We start from the raw sequence: 19934 nt of genomic DNA, 5'->3' as shown, positions 1-19934 counted from the left end.
TATTTAGAGTTCATGTTTAAAGACTAGCGATCACTGTAGTATGATCTCATCATAAAGATCACATGAAATAATGATGAACACTAATATTTTATTCAATGAACTTAAATAAACATGGTAGTGTGATTGACTTGACGGCCACATAATATCCATAACATACAAGATGGTGTGTTCTTCGTAGCCATTGCTTGATGAGTTGCATGACAAAAGGAACTATCATTTCTGGCCGAGCAAGCAGTTTTCACCTAAGAGCAATGCTAACTGGAGGCCCCAAGTATGGAGGCACTTGTGTTTGTCAAGTTTTGGTATCAAGGAGACAACACAAAATGGTATAACATCAGTTTTGATAATCAAATCGATCACTAGCGATAATCATATTCCTTGTGTTTAATTGTCATTTGTGTTGAGTGCATAGATATAATGATAATTTTCACTTCATTATACTTCAAATCTTATGAAAACTTACTAGGAGATGGGTACGCGAGGGAAGAAAGGATGCGTCTTGATCATCATGAGAAATCTTGTTTAGATATGTGTCATCATTCCCATTTTTATTTGTATCACTTCTACGATGACGTAAAACATTATGTCATGTTCATCGCATTGTTCATAACATTGGTAATCCTAAATGTTGGGACATTTGAGTTATATAAAACAAAAGTTTAATTTATAACACGATTAGAATTTATCTAAATTTTACACTTTCCAATGTGGGATGTGAATTCTTACAAGCATCATGGAGAATGTTGCAGCAAGTCCTGACACACTACCCATTGTGCGAGTGTCATGATGCCACCGCCCGACAAACTGGAGGTCCAACCTCAACACATGCTAGGCCTGAGGGTGTGACTCCTACATTGCCTAACCAAGCAACCCAAGACTCTAGTTTTATCATCGTCAGCTTGAATTCTGAATGTAATGACGACAACAATGGTACCACACACACAATATATGATACCACCATGGAACTGAGGCTGAGGGTTTAGGCCAGCACAGTAGTTCTCTCATTCTCATTGGATTAAATTGCACCAATTAAAGCAATTACAAAATTTCCTAGTGATGATCGTCTACGTGTAACATCAGATCACACATGTCCTCTCTAGTTGTCTTCCCCCGCCATCCTAGTCATAACACATCAGCAACAAATGGCTCATGTAATAAACCATTATATTGTCTTAATCACATTTAATCATGCTCATCATCTTTACTAGTGATAACATATAAAATGTTATCTGACATCATTACGCGATCCAAATGTGGTGAGTCTATTTCTCTCTCTCTCTCTCTCTCTCTCTCTCTCTCTCTCTCTCTCTCTCTCTCTCTCTCTCTCTCTCTCTCTCTGATATATATTTATTAAGTGAATAATCACGGAGTGGATGAATGAGAATCTGTTGCAGAATGAAAAACAAAGTGAAATTAACTGGATGAGTAATTTATTCAAAACAATAAGTATGCAATGCTGAATTGAATTAAGTAATACATATAAAAATTAAATCTTTTCTCCTTAAATGATCATTAACGGAGGGAAAACTGGGAATGTGGGGCAAACAAAATAAAGTTTCAGGAGAACGGATATTATGATATTCGATAATGAATATCTGGCATGGCTACTATTAGGAGTACCCTATTACCAAGGATTATATAGGTGTTCAATGTGGACAATGACGAATAGATTTTGACCAGCATCATCATCCTCATTGTTACTAGTTTCTAACATAATTCACTATTATTACTTTCCGGTTTCCAAAAGCCAACATTGCCACAGCCAATGACATGATGTCGTCATCATTGTCCAAATTCCAGAGTCATCATCTAGAGAATCATATATTGAGATCATCAATGGTACCACACACAATATATGTTATTGAGATCATCCTGCGGGATCCAAAACTGGCATTTGGATCATTATCTAAGTTCCAATATCTTGTTGGAAATAGCTAGACGATGAAGCTAATGTTAAGGGTGAAGAAGCATTAGGACTGGAGCCATTTTTGCAAGAGAATAATGTCGAAATGTTTTCCTTCAATTTCAAAGGTTCTTCAGTTTTTTTCTTCTATAACATTGTAAAAAGCATTTCTAGACTCAGACCTTTATAAAAAGCCTTGCATCTATTGGGAACTCATCTTCAGCTCTAGCATCATCGTTAAATAAAACAATAAGAAAGTCCTTTTGCTAAATGAAACATATTACATTTAGGCTTTATATATAATTGAAGTTTTTTGGATCAAATATAAAATATCTGTCCTTCAATATCTTTGAAGAAAGGCGCATCCATCGGACGGTTGTCATGCATTTAAAAACTACGGAGGACACGGATCCGACGGATACCACGCTACGATATACCGCTCTGGATCTTATCCGCTCAACTAAAACTTCTACTTTAAGGCGTAATAAAAAACAAATTTTCTGCCTGGGGACTAAAATTAAAAAAAGTAATCTATCCGTTGGAACATCAGACGGAGAGGTCCATTCATCGGACGGTTATAAGGGCCTAAGAAACTACGAGGGCACACAGATCTAATGGATGTGGTGTTGTCTTAAGGTCCAAGTAATCAACTCGGGAATCTCTATTACTCGTCGATCTCATCCTCTTCACCTGCTCGGAAGACGATCTCGTCTGCGGCGAAGAACCCCATCTCGATTGCTTGATCTTTGGAAGTAGTAGAAATGGCAGGTGTTGGTCCTTTGAGGCAGGATTGGGATCCCGTGGTACTTCGCAAGAAGGCTCCGACGGCCGCCGCGAAGAAGGACGAGAAGGCCGTCAACGCCGCCCGCCGGAGCGGTGCCGAGATTGAGACCGTGAAGAAATGTAGGCCAATCTCTATCCATCTTGATTTATATCGGTTTTTTAGATTGTGATTTTGCTGAATCGGCAGCCGATTGGGCTTATGCGTCGTCTTGGTGTTAATTGATTATGAGTTGGTAAAATTAATGGACTTTTGCCCTTGTAAATTCTTCTCGGTCCCGAGATTGAGACGGTGAAGAAAAGTAGGGCAATCTCTATCCATCTTTGTTTACATCGGCTTTTTGGATTGTGATTTCGCTGAATCGGCAGCGGATTGAGCTTATCCATCGTCTTAATGTTAATTGATTACGAGTAGGTATAAGTAGTGGCCTGTGCTCTTGTAGATTCTTCTCGGCCCCGAGATTGAGACATTGAAGAAATGTAGGACAATCTCTTTCCATCCTTCCTTACCTTAGTGTTGTAGATTGTGATTTTGTGGATTCGGCAGCAGATTGAGCTTCTGCATCGTGTTATTGTCAATTGACTATGAGTAGGTAAAATTAACGGACTGTGCTCTTGTAATTTCTTCTCGGCTAGGTTTGTTGAGTTACCCCTCCTTTTCACTCCACAGAAAAGGGGAAATGTGTTCCACCTCGAGGATGATTATTGCATAAGTGAAAATACACGACGGAAGAGGGAGTTATTACTTTTAGATTTTTCTTTCTTTTCTCCAATTCTGTAACCGGAAAAGGTTTCATTTTTCCCTTCTCAGCTTTTTTACTTTACTTCTGTACATTAATTTGAAGTAAAATGTCTTAGAGCTTATTCTCGTTGAATGTCAATTGATGCAGCTAATGCTGCCACTAATAAAGCCGCCTCGAGCGGAACATCTTTGAACACAAGGAAGCTGGACGAAGAAACAGAAAATCTCACCCGTAAGTTTTTTCTTAATCTTTAGCCACATTGAATTTTAAAATCAGTAACATATTGTGTATCATTTGGGTTCGTTTAATTTCTTCGAGAGGCGTATGAACATGGATATATTATTACTTCATTCGATTAATTATGACTAACTCGTACTTCTTCAGATGAGCGCGTTCCATTGGAACTGAAAAAGAACATCATGCAAGCTCGAATGGACAAGAAATTAACTCAGGCCCAGCTTGGACAGGTATCGAGAAAGACGATAAATCCCTCACTTTTTTAATCAAGTGTTTAAAATCTTTGAATCACTTAATGATCTTAAATTCGCGTGCAGCTAATCAACGAGAAGCCTCAAGTGATTCAAGAATATGAATCTGGAAAAGCTATCCCAAACCAGCAGATCATCCTCAAATTGGAAAGGGCTTTGGGCGTGAAGTTGAGGGGGAAGAAATGATATACACTCTACGGGCGAAAGGTGTGCTGAATGTCCTCCCACTCTCTGTTTATACCTGGGTTATGTTTTAATTGGGGTCCTCAAACTTTAGATGCTGAAAGCTTCGTCTTGACCTAAAGAAAACCAGTTTGAGTTTTACTCTGGTTAACATATTCTGAGTAGCTAAAGAAAACCAGTTTGAGTTTTACTCTGGTTAACATATTCCGAGTAGCTTGCTTTGATTTTTAAGTGCAGAAGAGACTCTTTGCTTTGATGAAGTCATGGGTTGGTTGGTTAGACCTGGGTTCGGCTCGTGTCGGGTCGACTTAGTCGACCCGATTGGCCAATCCCATTTAATCAGCTTTCCATTGATCTAAAACATGTAAAGATGATAGAAACTGATGAGTATCAGCAGAAATATTCATCCAATGTCGGACGCCGGACGCCGGACGCCGGACGCCGGACGCCGGACGCCGGACGCCGGACGCCGGACGCCGGACGCCGGACGCCGGACGCCGGACGCCGGACGCCGGACGCCGGACGCCGGACGCCGGACGCCGTTGAGACGATTTCAGATGCCAGATATTGGATGGATATCAAATATTCACCCAACATCGAATATTTGGAGGGACATCGTATCGGATATTGGATATCAAAATCAGGATATTGATATCCGAATGACGGGTTTTGGTTTGAAATATAATTGCCCATTGTGCCAAGTGGGAGAAAAATACTTATAACATAAAAGATTTTCTGAGGGAAGTGTAATGTGAAACAAACTGAGCTATATGGATCATATGTTGGTTGACCTAGTCCAACTATAAGATAGGAGTTTGATGAAGTTAAGCCCATCTTGGGCCTGGCAAGGCTAACGATTTCAACCTGTCTGTCTTAATTGAATATGGATGAAATTCATTAACAATGATTAATATTAGTGGCAGAGTGAAGAAATATACCTTCTACAATTTAGTAATCTTTTTAAATGCTTCATAATAAAATGATAAATTAATGATATTTCAATTTATATCATAGGATTGTCATAACTCATTAACAATGACATAATATTAGTGACAGAGTAAATAAATGCTTCATTCAAGTTAACCCGGAATTGGCCTGGATGAGCATGGACTCTACTCGAGATTGGTATGTGTTAATCTGGAAATGATTCTCTACTCGAGCTTGTGAGCTACGGATTTAGCTTGGTATTCGTATGTAATGCAACACAAGATAAATTTCTTCACAAATTTGTTATAACAATATGATAAAGATGCAATGATACTTGCACAAAACTTAATTAATGATCAATTGGAAAATGGTTCTGATAGATTGACCTAGGCAAATAACCTTGTTATTAATTATTATTGTCTTTGCAAATAATTTTTAATCTAAAATATTTACACATGGGTAAGAATTAAATCAAGAATATCAAGTTATACAACTTAATTGCCTCAAGATTTCAAGTATATTCTACCTCAAGTCTTCTTATATAAGAAGGAAAAACATGTATATCTATCAAGATTATAAGTTCAGATAGAGTGAGAGGCTTTTTCATACAGGTTTCAGCAAACATATCACCCAAGTGGTACGTCTCATGATACATTTTTGAGATAGAACACACAATCCTATCTTCAATACCTTAGTTAAGCAAACAAAGCATGAAAACTCAATTTTATATTAATATGTTGAAATTCTCAACCACACAAACCAAGCTAGAGATTCCTTGTTCGGTGGACAACTTAAGGTATGGTCAACTGTCAAACCCTAATCTGTAAGCCAAAATTGATTTGATGTGTTAAAAAATATGTCACAACGCTCTTCTTCAATATTTCTCCTGTTGGGTTCTTGAGGCCTAGATATGGATGAAGAAATCAAAATGATATGCAACAGAAGACTTTTACGAATCGAAGGGCATCGATACAATCATGAAACGATGTACCTTTGCATGGATTGGATCCATGATTTCTTGGATCTCAAAGCGAGACGAGTCGAGCTGCTCAAGTGTGCAGCCTCTAGACGTATCCATGCGATCCTCGACACGTCGGATCTCCTTCTCATTGACGAGCCCTGTTCTTTCTCCGTCGTCGTCGTTACGTTGTCTCGATCGCATAAGGGATGGAGAGGGGGTATGGGGAGAAGGGAGAAGAAGGGGAAAGGCCCCTGAACAATTCTGGCCAGGGTGAATTTAGTCCAGGGTTTTGCCCTATTTATACTAAGTGGGTATTTTTCATAAAAACTCCCAAAACTTAAGTATAACTTCGGACATCCAAAAAACCATGGAACATGTATTCAGTCTAGCTAAAGACTCTAGCGGCCCAATAACCTTTATTGGACTTCTAAATTTATTAACTATATCAACATATATATTAATTTATGTCGGATCGATTTAACCCAATCGATAGGTCTCGTCTCCAACACGTGGGGTGTCAAGCTACACCTCGTGCTCTAGAAGATACAAATGAGTGTGTATCGACTCACTCATGGAACGTGTTCGTCATCTGTTACCGTGTATGTATAATCCCTCCTCCACTTGACACTCCTTGGATGACTTAGGGTATGGTCAACTGTCAAACCCTAATCGGTCATCCGAGTTAGCACTGATGCATTTGGAAATCATTGGAGAACTCTTCTCCTATATTTCACTACCTTGGACAAGGACTTCCTTGAGCTGTCCCCTCTTATATCGAGGGTGGACGATCCCATCTTGACCACTCAATCGTCTTCGTGAATTTCTTGATGTACTCGAACTAAGACTGTTTAGAATCCCATATTAGAGACTAATTGACCATAGGCAAAGTACAACCGTCCGTCCACAAGACGTCTTTGGGGTCTCAAGTCTAAGGACCACTTACACAACCGTGACGTGAATCAACCTGATTGACAGTTCGGTATAATACCATTTAGGGATTCATATAGATCAATTCAATAAACTCTTTCCACTAAAGAGCACACATTATCTATCTGTAGTGTCTCCACACTAATGGCTACGGGACCAGCCATACTCATCATATGAGTGATGATAGATAGTGCTATTCTATCACTCATCATATGAGTGATGATAGATAGTGCTATTCTATCATTGCTATTCTATCACTCATCATATGAGTGAGGATAGATAGTGCTATCTGGATACTTTGATGCCCTTCTCGCGTATCCTTTGAATTGGAATGTTTAGAACACATGCTTAAAGACTAGTGATCTCCGTATTACGATCTCATCATAATTCACTAAGTCCGATCATGTATTCACGGACTTCATTATAAGCATCACACGTGCACTATAATGAATATGTTGTGTTAATGAACATAGAACGATATGTGGAATGTGTGATTGGCTTGCCGGCCACATATATTTCCATCACCCCCACCTTGGCTAAGGACTTCATTACATGATCTTCCTTAAATAGTCTCCTCTTATACTAAGGAAAGGCGATCACATGTTAGCATTCTATCACCCTTATGAACTTATTGTTGCACCTGAGCTAAGATAGTTTAGAAGTCCATGAATAGGAAATTATTGGTCATAGTCAATGTTATATTGTCGATCCACAATATGTCTTTGGTGTCTAAGATCTAAGAAACACTCACCCAACCATGATGTGGATCAGCCTGATAGATAATTTTCTCGTGTACCATTTAGGGATATATATCGAGTAATTCTAAAAATTATTTCTGTTAAACAACACCCACTATCTGTCTTTAGTGTCTCCATTCTTGTGGCTACTAGATGTGTCGTGCTCATCATAGGAGTAAGACTATATAGTGCTATTATTTGTGATTATTTTGATGTCCTTCTTGAGTATCCTTAAAATATGAATACTTATCACCTACACTTAAATATAAATCATATTCATTTAATGATATCATCATAGCTCACATAGCAGGATCCTGTATTTAATGGGATTTATCATGAATATTTTGTATTTTTTTGAAAGCTGATTTAAGGCGGTCACCCATCAAAGTGGTAACCATTCAAAGGGACATATGATTAACACCAAAATCTCTCCCTCCAAGACTGGACTATCAACTAAGAAGGGACCCTATATAAATGCAGATTGGGAGGTTTGGATAAGCTCTCTGATCACCTCCCTCAACTTGTTTGCCAAGACCTTAGCAATAATTAGGTAAATAGAGTTGGATATCAAAATTGGTCTTGAGAAGCTATATAATGTGTGATTGGCTTACTGTACACATACATTTTCATCAGCATCCTAATTGGACAAAAGCCAACCATTCTTGGTGACCAAAACGTTGAATTATTAAATGAATATATTATTTTAATAAATAATAAACAAGATAATGAATGTGTGATTGGCTTACTAGCCGCATATATTTTCATCAGTATCCTACTTGTACGAAAGCAAATCACTCTTGGTGAGCAAAGTCTTTATTTATTTAGTGATGCTCAAACTATTTCGGGTAATGGCTTTGTATATGGATATGCTATATTATAGACAATGGAATCATTCTCCCTTGATGTAAAAGGAGAAAACTCAAGGAAGTAGAATATTAGAGAAGAGTTCTACGATAATTTTCTAATGTATTAGTACTAATTGAGATGACCATTTAATGTTTGATAGTTGGCCATAACCTAGGTCATCCTAGGAGCATTAGGCAGATGAGCATTTATACATACACAATGAGGAATGGTGTAAAGGTTCCATGAGAGATTCAATATACTCCTTTGTATCTTTTTGAGCATGAGGTGTATCTAGACACCATAGGCTGGATACTCAACCTATTATGTGGAATAAATCAATCATTAATTTATTAATCTATATGTTTATAAAGATATTTAATTAGGCCAGCTAGTAAAGGTTCATTGGACACTGAAGCCCTTTAATAGTCATATAAAAATGATATTTTAGACATTAGAAGATATACTTAAAGTTTAAGGGTTTATAAAGAATTCATGTTAAAAAATTAATAGGAGAAAGCCTTGACAAAAATTCACCAAGGCCATAATTCTTCATGTGCCTATCCTACTTCTCCATTCTTTGCTTATATCTCCTCCACTCCTGAGACGATCAAAATGGTATAACTATAACGCTGGATTGATAACAAATACCATCAAGCTGAAGGACGATATTGAATGTGTCTAGTGTCTCTTGGAAATGTCTAGTCGCTGAACACTTGAGCAGCCGAACATACTGCATTTGAGGAATTGATAAATCACACATCTGATATGTACCAACTTGATTTGATCATGGCGTTTCAAGATCTGATACGATTCCTTTATGAATTTTTTGTTGTGGTAATTATCATAATTTCATGTCAATCATGCCTTTCATGCCCAAAATCCTAACTTAACTTAAGCAATATTATTTATGATACTTTTACTCTTAATACTCTATAAATAACATAGGGAAGTTAAGACTCCATACACATGGCAAAAGACAATCAATTTTGTGATTTTCTAAACTAAGAAATGAAAACATTGAGTTCAGAAGTCAAAAATATATTTTAAATTTTTTTTAACTTTATAGAATTTCAATTTGAGCAGAAAGAGTATAAAAGTATTATAAAATTTTAGATAATTTATTATAAATTTATTCATTATTAGAAGAGATAAATACACATTTTCAGAATCAAATTGGAAGTAAAACCCACTATAAATGGTGAATGGGATAAATTTGATTTTTTCTATAAATTTTTATTTATTTTATTTTATGATTTTACCTATTTTCATTTATTTTAGCACTAAAAATGTATAAATTACCTTTCTGAAAATATGGTCATGGTTTCATAGTCGTGGGCTACAGATCAATGGTATGCATGCAGATCATATATCAACTTAGAGGAAATTGGAATTACGCAAAATTTTAGCAACCAAAAGACAAAAAATATTGAACGAGATCTGATTATGAAGAAATGGGATGCTAAATAAGAGGGGTAAATGGATGAACTTTGTATTGAAATTTTAGGTGTAGAAACTAGAGATAGTAATGAAAGGTTTCAAGGAGAAAATTTTTCATTCTAGAGAGAAAAAAATGGTAGAAAATGGGCAAATGAAGAGGGAGTGGTTAAAAATGAAGGAAAAGTGGGGGAAATAGATTGGGATGATGGCGAAATTTTAGATCCAGGTTTGTAAAGTGTTTATAAGCATGGCTTGAGCCTGATAAGATTTTTCATAAACTTGCATGGTTATATTTTTATGGATCAGTACTGTTTCTATGCAAGAAACAGATGACCAAACGATATACATTTCAAAATACTTCAACCATGTTGGCCACCAAGGATCATGAAGGGCTCATCCTGCTGACTATCCAGTTCTATAGCATGTCTAGAATGAGTTTAAAAAAAAATGTACTCATAAATAGGACCTGATCTAAAATTCCTTTCAATTTTGTTCTTGTTTCCATTCATGGCCATTCCGTCCTGTTTTCTCATTGGTTGAATTTTAATTTCTCAAGCTCCTTCATTTAAATTTATGTTCCTCATTAGAGGTAAGTTTGGAGAGAGCTATGGAGGGACCTAGGTCCTGGGCTACTTTCCTATAGGTGCTCCCTTGAAGTCCAAAATTCAATCTAATTTGGCCCAATAGCCCAAATAGAAGGATTTTAAACTCAAATGAAAGCTCGTGTGTATTAATTATAATCCTATTTCATTACACTAAATTTCTGAAGATGAAAATTAAAATTAATCATAATAAAATTTCTTGGCACAGAAGTTAAAAACGCTTAGTTAAAAAATCCCTAAATATGCATAAAGTGATGTTTATATGAAATTCATAAATATTTTAATATTTTTTAATAACATGAAGATTTTAATATTTAAATGCTTCAACTAGAAAAAACTTCATGTAATTATGGGCACATTTATCATGTTAATACCCTCAACTTTCCACCTTATGGTGGGAGTAGAAAACTATTGCAATCATGTAATCTCAGCCAATGAGAAAAGAGGAAGAGGTGGCAAGGAAATAGACTATGAAAATTAATTCATGCAATCAGGTAATTAATTGATCCAATGAGAAATAGACTATTATATCCTTCTCTACATCAACATTCTATAATTCTTCCAATAGAATCTATCCAGATGGGAAAATTATTTTCCAGGATCAAGTGGTGCCCCTTAGTTGAAGAAAGAGAAAGAAGTGTGTTATGTGATCTTTAAGCTCTCCCAACTATAGCAAATTGCTTGATCTGGGTGTAGTAAATAGATTATTGCTAAGCTTTTTTACCATTAAAATCTCTCTTATTGGTTAATATCCCTAGAAAAATACATAAAATAGTTTCCAATGTACCATTTTGTCTTATAATTCAATAAAAACATATTGAATGTCTCTCTCTATTCCTACATTAGGTCCTTCATATCTTCCTCTACTTCTTTATCCCTCTAAAATCCACATTCAATATATGTAAAATTTCCTTAAAAAATCATCCAAAAGTCTCTCATTTACCCAATCAAAGAACCCTTTTGCCTTGACTGCAGCATAAAATGATTGCAAAGTTTCGCTTGTAGTCCTGCAGAACACTCAAGGATAACAAAGCCTTTGTTACTAGCATCTGCCGGCTGCATTCTTGCACACCTATTTTTGTAACCCTCAGGCTGTGTGCCTGCCTACAGGCCACCCAGCCACAGTTGGATGCAGACACTGCACACCTGATGACTCGGCTGCCTGTAATTGTGTCATTTCTATGCTTTCTGATTTTTCAATTTAGAAAAGTTAGTGTTGTCGAGTATAATAATCAAATTGATCATCTCACTTACACCAAATGACTCAATCATAAATGAGAGTGATGCATGATCTCACCATGATAAATGGATGCCATCAGATCTTTCATAGCTTAATGAATTGCTTAAAAAATAGGCTTAGAGAAGAATCATTTAAAATCCTCCAGAGCACTTTAGTGCCCTAATTCACTCAATTGGATGGGTTACACGACAAAGACAATCTTACACATAAATATTATGCAACTGAATCCTTAAAGTTTTATAAATACAATTATCGAATGATTAGTTCAGGCCTGGTGAATCAGCAGCTGAATAACTGTATAATTTTAATAACCATATTGAGAATTGATTTAAAATAAATATATAAATAAATAGGATAGTACAAACTTACAAAACAAATATATTTCAACCCTCGTCTAACTGTTGTACCCTCAGGGCACCTCCACGAGGATATCTAATTATGGCGTGAGAACCGCCTATACTCCATGCATCACCACTTTGGGGGACACGAGCATGCTATGTGCGCCCGAGGCCTTCTCCGGGAGCTACACCGGTATCACCTTTGAATCTTTTTCCTTTTTTAATCACGGGCGTGGGCGAGTAGGGTCCAGGGGTAATTGAGACATTTACGCTCGCTCCACACCTATAAATGCTTATAAACACTTCACTTAATATATAAACCCTCCTCTCTATGGCACCCACAGCACGGCTGGATCAGTCTGCGAGCGCAACCTTTGGGCAGGCCATACTTGGCACCGTGTTTTTTGCCAATTAAAAAAAATGCATTTCAACCCTGCGAATATGAAATTTCTAACTAAACTATAAAAAAATATTTATAAATAATATAAACTATTACATTTTTTGGGTCACCATCACCCATGGCAGCTTCCTGGATTTTGTCCGTATCACGAATTTTGGTCCCTTGCAATAAAACGTAATTTTATCAAGAGTGCTTAGTACCTTAAGACTCTAGAATCTGTGTATGCAATTATACTTCTTCAACTGTGAAACAAATCGAGGGTGCAAGGCACCAAGACATTTTTACTCAGATGCAACTATTATTGCACATTGAACACAACGAACGGAGAGATACATTTTTAATATTTCAAAGTTTAAATGAGTGAGTCAGGACACTCAAAGTTATCGCTTAAGACTGGAAAGAGGTCCAATGGCACATCCCATTTAGTGAGGAATGAGTGGATACAAGCACTTCCAGAAAACATATAAGGTAGAGAAACCAGAAAGCTGTTATCTAGATGCCAACATGCCAAAGGAGAACGCCTAGGAAAAGAAAAACGTACAACATAGCTGAGAGTAGGCACTTCCAATCATTAGGCCCAATACCCACCTACACAGTGGCCCATAACAAAAAAAAACCTTAAAGTACAGGGCAGAGAAAAGTTTACAACGAGTTAATACTAATTCACCCGGTCTGAAATCTAAAGAAAATTGGCCTCCTATTACAAAATTACTTCATGCCATTCTGGAGCTCTAGTTCTCGGGCTCTAAGATGCTTACCCACCCTTAGCCCTCAACGCTGCCAGCTAAATGTTAATTTCTACCACAAATCAACACGAGGTTGAGGAATGGAGGGCCAACAGCAGCTACAGAGTGGCCCATAACATAAGAAACTAGTGAAGCACAAAGCAGAGATACTAGGACTTCACAATGGGCTCAAAGGAACTGGCATCCAATTGTAAAATAACTTCATACCATTTAGGAGCCTGAATCCTTGGGATAATATAAGACACAGCTCGCATCACTCGCAGGCCAGTTTGGTGCCGAAGCTGGTGAGGGAAATGGCAAAGGCCTGGAATGCCGAGAGCGGATGCCTATAGTCCATGGTGAAGAGATCATCCCCAACCTTGCCAAACTGCAGCAGCACCGGCTCATCGTCCCCGGCTCGACCACCACCGGGTAGCCCCGCCACCAGCTGGAAGTTCTTAACTGAGGCAACGGTTACCCGGCCATGGAAATTCAGGCACCAGCACTGGAGGTGCTCGTGCCACCTCGGCGCCTTGTTCTGAAGGAAAAAGGTGCCGTTTTTCTCCGAGTCGGCGCCACCCGTGGGGCACTGCACCGCGCAGGCCATCCTCCTTGGCCCCCTTGATCTCAGCAAATTGAACTTGTACGCCACGTGACCGATCTCGAACTTGCCGGTGGCCGTTTGGGGGCTCACTCTGTTGCTGGCAAAGCACCCCCACGACCCCCCGCTTAACGATGGAGGCTGTCCGTCATATATGGTGAATTTGGTTCCCAGAAAATCAGAGCTGCACAGGATACAATGTCAGCGGTGCCACTAAAGGAGAGATTTGTACATATGAACAGATATGTTTTGAAATATTAAATAGAGACAGACTCTCTAGCTCAGATTTCAACTTCTCCTGTATTACTTGAAATGTTTTTAGGCCTAAGAAAAAGGTTTAGGCCACGCATTAATGACCAGGTTTGTAGAAAGATGGTTAAAACAGTAAAAGGATGCAGCCATTTCATGAAAAACTTTCAACTAAGATACATTCTTGCGCCTTAAAATATCAGTTCATTTATTGTTAAGAGGTTAAAATAATAGAAATCAGATATTCAGCAAAAGATTTCATCATGGATACTATTTCTTGTGATTTTATTAGGTCTATAATTTGGTTGGCTTGAAATATCAATGATCAGATATTTTTAGTGGAAGTAACACATTTCAACCGGCCCACTATACTTTGTGCCTGAAGTTTAGGAACTTGGTTAATCAGAAATATCTATATCAGCTCTTTTAAGGAGATTAAATTAGTAAATGAAGCCACCCATACGATGACAGATTTCAATCCGTCCACCATTCTTTGTGCTTGGAATAGGCCTGGACTTTTGCTTATGCGAAATATCAATGATCATATTTTCTTGGAACATGGTCATATTTTATTACACAGATGGAAATAATAAATAAACGCACCGATTTTCCTCCAGAAGATTAATTATTCAATAGGCCGAAACTTTTGTTCACGCGAAATATCAGTGATCAGATAAGTTTAAAAAAGGTGAAAATAATAAACGACGGCAACCATTCTATGACAAATTTCAACCTGCCCATTATTTCCTGTTCTCTTGGTATGCAAATAAATTGATTAAGGCTTACCTAAGCTTTCCAACATAGGCGTTGGTTCCTTGAGAGAGATTGTCTGCGTCAAGGGAGATGATGAACTCCGAGTGAGCTCCACGTCTGTGCCTCCGGGCAGCCAACAAAAACTTGCCTTTATCTACAAATGCTGATGAATCCATGTAGAAAAGAAGTTTCAAATTAGATAATTCAAACAAAGGGGTTCGAAAAAACAATAATTTCCTGCCCATTCCTAAAAAAGGCAATCATTTGGTTTCTGATTTTATCATTGAGATGACTTACTTTGGGTCAGACCGAGATAGAGGTAGAAGGTGGAGTTCTTCTTGTTCCTCCGAATAAAACACTGAAGGGGAGGGTCTTTCGGCCCCGGCTACAAATGGAAGACAAAGAAACCCTGAATTCGAATCAAACCCTTCACCGATCCAACACCGAAATCAGTAAAGAAAGAGAGAGAAAGAGGAACTCTGAAATAAACAGAAAAGATCAGTAAAGATGGAGAAACCCAGAAATCCGGAGCAAACCCTCATCCGATCAAGGGAAGAGATCAACATATGATGATAGATATATAATGGAGAAACCCAGAGATCCGACGTAAACCATTCTATGATCAAGCGAAGAAATCAGAAGACAGGAACCCAAAAATTAAATATAGACCCTTCTCGTATCCAGTGAAAAAATCAACAAACAGACAAGAAAAAACAGAAATCCGAAGCAAACCCTTCTGCGATCCAGCAAAGAAATCGGAAGACAGAACCCAGAAATTCAATCCAGACCCTAATCGTATCCAGCGAAGAAATCAACAAAAAGATAAAGAAACCCAGAAATCCGAATCAAACCCTTCCCCGATCCAGCGAAGAAATCGGAAGACAGAGAAACCCAGAAATTCAATCTATACCCTAATCGTATCCAGCGAAGAAATCAACAAAAAGATGAAGAAAACCAGAAATCCGAATCAAACCCTTCCCCGATCCGGCGAAGAAATCGGAAGACAGGGAAACCCATAAATTCAATCCAGACCTTAATTGTATCCAGCGAAGAAATCAGCAAACAGACAAAGAAAACCAGAAATCTGAAACAAACCCTTCCCCCATCCAGCGAAGAAATCGGAAGACGGAGAAACCCATAAATTCAATCCAGACATCAATTGTATCCAGCGAAGAAATCAGCAAACAGACAAAGAAAACCAGAAATCCGAAACAAACCCTTCCCCCATCCAGCGAAGAAATCGGAAGACAGAGAAACCCAGAAATTCAATCTATACCCTAATCGTATCCAGCGAAGAAATCAGCAAACAGACAAAGAAAACCAGAAATTCGAAACAAACCCTTCCCCCATCCAGCGAAGAAATCGGAAGACGGAGAAACCCAGAAATTCAATCCAGACCCTAATCGTATCCAGCGAAGAAATCAACAAAAAGATGAAGAAAACCAGAAATCCGAATCAAACCCTTCCCCGATCCGGCGAAGAAATCGGAAGACGGAGAAACCCATAAATTCAATCCAGACATCAATTGTATCCAGCGAAGAAATCAGCAAACAGACAAAGAAAACCAGAAATCCGAAACAAACCCTTCCCCCATCCAGCGAAGAAATCGGAAGACAGAGAAACCCAGAAATTCAATCTATACCCTAATCGTATCCAGCGAAGAAATCAGCAAACAGACAAAGAAAACCAGAAATTCGAAACAAACCCTTCCCCCATCCAGCGAAGAAATCGGAAGACAGAGAAACCCACAAATTCAATCCATACCCTAATCGTATCCAGCGAAGAAATCGGAAGACAGAGAAACCCAGAAATTCAATCCAGAGCCATATCGTATCCAGCGAACAAATCAACAAATAGATGAAGAAAACCAGAAATCCGAAGCAAACCCATCTGCGATCGAGCGAAGAAATCAACACACAGAGAGTAAGTTAAGTCCGGGAGACGGATTGATATCAACACAGATCAGAGAAATTTGCTCCAAAAGAGAGGGCTAGTCTACCTGCTTGAGGGAAGAGGGGAAGGTGATGCGACCGGACTCGCGAGGCGGTCGGACGATCCCTCTCGTCGTCTCTCTCCACCGGCGGCAAACACAGGCGCAAGAAACAACGTTCTTCCTCAACGGCCACTGGTCCTCGCTGGATTCGAGCCTTTGAACGATCTCTCCAAGAAGATCGGGAAGCAGCCTCGACCAACGATCCTCTTCAGCCGAACCCTTCTCTCGCCTCTCTCTCTCCCCTGCAATCTCCTCAAAAGGAACGATGGCGCTGCTCTCCTTCCCTGCAATCTCCGATGATTTCTGAGAACAAGAAGAGCGGTTCTTCCTGCTCCCAAACATTCCTCTCGAGAGAGAGTGAGAGAGATAACACGAATCTTCTTCTTCGCTGCGAGAACGAAGGGGAAGGGGGTCTTCCTTGTTCTCGGTTTGGATCAGCTTTTGCCAATCTACTCACCACTCGTGCTGGGTTGCCATAATATCCGAGTTGTACAGGTGAATAGTATTTTTTCACTGGAGCGTCTTTATGGCGAGTCGCCATGGTCGGCCCCGTTTCAAACCGCATCTTAAATTCAGATGGGTACTATTTCGGTGGATTACCAAGAAGGAATTTTGATGATTTAGGCGTCCCCCTAGTTTTTTGTTTCATGGGTAATTGCCAGTTCAGTCTTTTGAAACTGGGTTTTCAGTTTCAGATGGAGATTAGTTTGGTTGATTGACAAGAACGCATTTTGATAAAATGGGTGGATGCAAACCGAGTTTCTTTTTCATGGGTAAACGCCAGTTCGTCGTTTGAATCTGGGGTTTCAGTTTCAGATGGAGATTAGTTTGGTTGATTGACAAGAACGAATTTTGATGAATTGGGCATCCCGCCCACCGAGTTTTTGTTTCATGGGTAAACGCCATTTGGTCTTTTTAAGCTAGGGTTTTAATTTCAGATGGAGATTAATTCAGTTGATTGACAAGAACAAATTTTGATGATTTGGGCGAGTGCCCATTGAGCTGTTGCTTCATGGGCGAACCCCATTTCGTCCTCTGAAACCGGTTTTTAATATCAGATGGAGATTAATTCGGCAGATTGACAAGAACGAATTTCGATGGTTTGGTGAAAGACCCTTCAAGTTTTCACCTCATGTGGTTAATATAAATGCCATTCATCGTTCTAAACCGGGTTTTCAATTTCTGATGGAGATTAATTCAGCGGACTGACAAGAACGAATTTTTATGACTTGGGCGGGTGCCCACCGAGTTTTTGCTTCATGGGTAGTCTCCATTTCATCGTTTGAAACCGGGTTTTTAACTTCAGATGAGGATTATTCCGGCGGATTACAAAGAACTAATTTTGATGGTTAGGGAGAAGACCCCTCAAGTTTTCATCTCATGTCCTCGTGGGTTAGGATAAACACCACTTCGCTGTTTGAAATGGGCCATAATTTCAAATGGGTTATATCCGCTGATGGACAAGGGGGAATTAACTTGGAATTTTTTAACTCGTGTTAGTAGGAACGCCCCTGCTTCGGGTCTTCTTTTGGGGCAGGGGTCATGGCGAGCGAGGAAGTCAGCACTAAGCTCCTCCGTTTTCTTTACTTCGCCGGCGCCGGAGGTTCACTCCCCAACTTCAAATCTCTTCTTCAAATCTCTTCTCTCATCTTCTTCTTCTTCAAATTGATTCCTCAAACCTCTTCTTCTTCAAATTTCTTCTTCAAACCTATTCTTCTTCTTCGTCATCTTCTTCAGACATCTTCTATTTCTTCAGACTTCTTCTATTTCTTCAAATTTCTTCTTCAAATTTCTTCTATTTCTTCAAATTTCTTCTTCAAATCTCTTCTATTTCTTCGAATTTCTTCTTAAAATCTCTTCTATTTCTTCGAATTTCTTCTTAAAATCTCTTCTATTTCTTCGAATTTCTTCTTAAAATCTCTTCTATTTCTTCAAATCTCTTCTACTTCTTCAAATTTCTTCTTCAAACCTCTTCTATTTCTTCAAATTTCTTTTTCAAATCTCTTCTGTTTCTTCAAATCTCTTATATTTCTTCAAATTTCTTCGTCAAACCTCTTCCATTTCTTTAAATTTCTTCTTCAAACCTCTTCCATTTCTTCTTCAAATTTATTCTTCAAATCTCTTCAATTTTTTCTTCAAACCTCTTCAATTTCTTCAAATTTCTTCTTCAAATCTCTTAAATTTCTTCTTCAAATCTCTTCAATTTCTTCTTCAAACCTCTTCAATTTCTTCAAATCTCTTAAATTTCTTCTTCAAACCTCTTCGATTTCTTCAAATTTATTCTTGAAATCTCTTCTATTTCTTCAAATTTCTTCTTCGAGTCTCCTCTATTTCTTCAAATTTCTTCTTCGAGTCTCTTCTATTTCTTCCTCTTATTTGGATTGTTTTCTGGGCTGGCAGTCGTGTGCACGGCAGGCATCAACCTGTGGCGAGATCTGGAGAGGAAGGCTTCTTTGGGAAAGGCAATGGAGGGTGCCTCAGAGATGCCGGCGACTGATCCCACCGCTGGGAAAACGATAACGCCCTAATCTCTTCTATACCATCCGCCTCTGTGTTCTTCTTTATTCTCCTTCCTCAAAACTCCCCCTTTCGTAACTTCATCATTCCTCTGTCTTCTTTTCTGTTCTCCTCGGCTTCTGTTCTCCTTGTTCATTTCTGTTCTCCTCAGCTTCTCTTTGAACTTTTTGGAGACTAGCAAAAATGTAGTGCACGATTGTCCATGACGTGGACGATGGATGGGACGTGATGAAGATCCTCCCGTCCTACGTTCCAGTTTTTTGAAGTTCATACAAATCATCACGTCCATAGTTCGTCACTGTCCCAAATATTTTAGTCCACATCTGATTCTGTCCGAAGACCGTCCCCATCCAAGTAGGGAACGCCACGTCCAGGACTTGACGCCCAAGTTGTGATCGAACGGATGGCGAAACGTGACGGACCGTGACGAGACGAAATTTTTGACATGTCACTGTCCCGTCACACGACCCAGCATATGCCAAAAAGAAGTCACATTCCAGTCACTGTCCCTCCATAGGGTGTTCCATCACATCCCTGCCACCGTGACGGCGTCACTGTCACCGGTGACGTGAATAAAACCCTAC

At 38.8% G+C, this 19934-nt stretch overlaps 2 protein-coding genes and 1 long non-coding RNA gene across 3 annotated transcripts; 2 read left to right on the top strand and 1 right to left on the bottom strand.

Moving 5' to 3' along the window:
* Positions 1–2563: 2563 nt before the first annotated feature.
* Positions 2564–4287, top strand: MBF1A (multiprotein bridging factor 1A). Its single transcript, XM_078575341.1, has 4 exons — positions 2564–2806; positions 3574–3657; positions 3811–3893; positions 3981–4287. Exons 1-4 carry the CDS (start codon positions 2665–2667, stop codon positions 4098–4100), a joined length of 429 nt encoding a protein of 142 aa, XP_078431467.1. The 5' UTR covers positions 2564–2664; the 3' UTR covers positions 4101–4287.
* An 8774-nt stretch (positions 4288–13061) lies between these two features.
* Positions 13062–17317, bottom strand: TLP7 (tubby like protein 7). Its single transcript, XM_078575040.1, has 4 exons — positions 16840–17317; positions 15138–15225; positions 14874–15003; positions 13062–14022 (listed from the first exon to the last, which is right to left on the bottom strand). Exons 1-4 carry the CDS (start codon positions 17173–17175, stop codon positions 13512–13514), a joined length of 1065 nt encoding a protein of 354 aa, XP_078431166.1. The 5' UTR covers positions 17176–17317; the 3' UTR covers positions 13062–13511.
* Positions 17318–17478: 161 nt separating this feature from the next.
* LOC144702991 (uncharacterized) lies at positions 17479–19569 on the top strand. The gene is made up of 2 exons (XR_013581444.1): positions 17479–18436; positions 19234–19569. It is a non-coding gene; the product is annotated as an uncharacterized LOC144702991 (long non-coding RNA).
* The last annotated feature ends 365 nt before the right edge of the window (positions 19570–19934 follow it).

Source organism: Wolffia australiana, chromosome 5 (genome assembly GCF_029677425.1).
Source record: "Wolffia australiana isolate 7733 chromosome 5, ASM2967742v1".
Lineage (NCBI taxonomy): Eukaryota > Viridiplantae > Streptophyta > Magnoliopsida > Alismatales > Araceae > Wolffia > Wolffia australiana.
The sequence above is the reverse complement of the archived record's forward strand: the minus strand, read 5'-3'. Positions and strand labels throughout refer to the sequence as shown.

Coding starts and splice junctions, on each gene's coding strand:
- MBF1A (XM_078575341.1), top strand. CDS start 2,665: ATGGCAGGTGTTGGTCCTTTGAGGCAGGATTGGGATCCCGTGGTACTT. Junction 2,807..3,573: donor GATTGAGACCGTGAAGAAAT/GTAGGCCAATCT, acceptor CAATTGATGCAG/CTAATGCTGCCACTAATAAA. Junction 3,894..3,980: donor CTCAGGCCCAGCTTGGACAG/GTATCGAGAAAG, acceptor ATTCGCGTGCAG/CTAATCAACGAGAAGCCTCA.
- TLP7 (XM_078575040.1), bottom strand. CDS start 17,175: ATGTTTGGGAGCAGGAAGAACCGCTCTTCTTGTTCTCAGAAATCATCG. Junction 15,226..16,839: donor TCCCCTCTTCCCTCAAGCAG/GTAGACTAGCCC, acceptor TTCCATTTGTAG/CCGGGGCCGAAAGACCCTCC. Junction 14,023..14,873: donor GCCTATGTTGGAAAGCTTAG/GTAAGCCTTAAT, acceptor TATCCTGTGCAG/CTCTGATTTTCTGGGAACCA.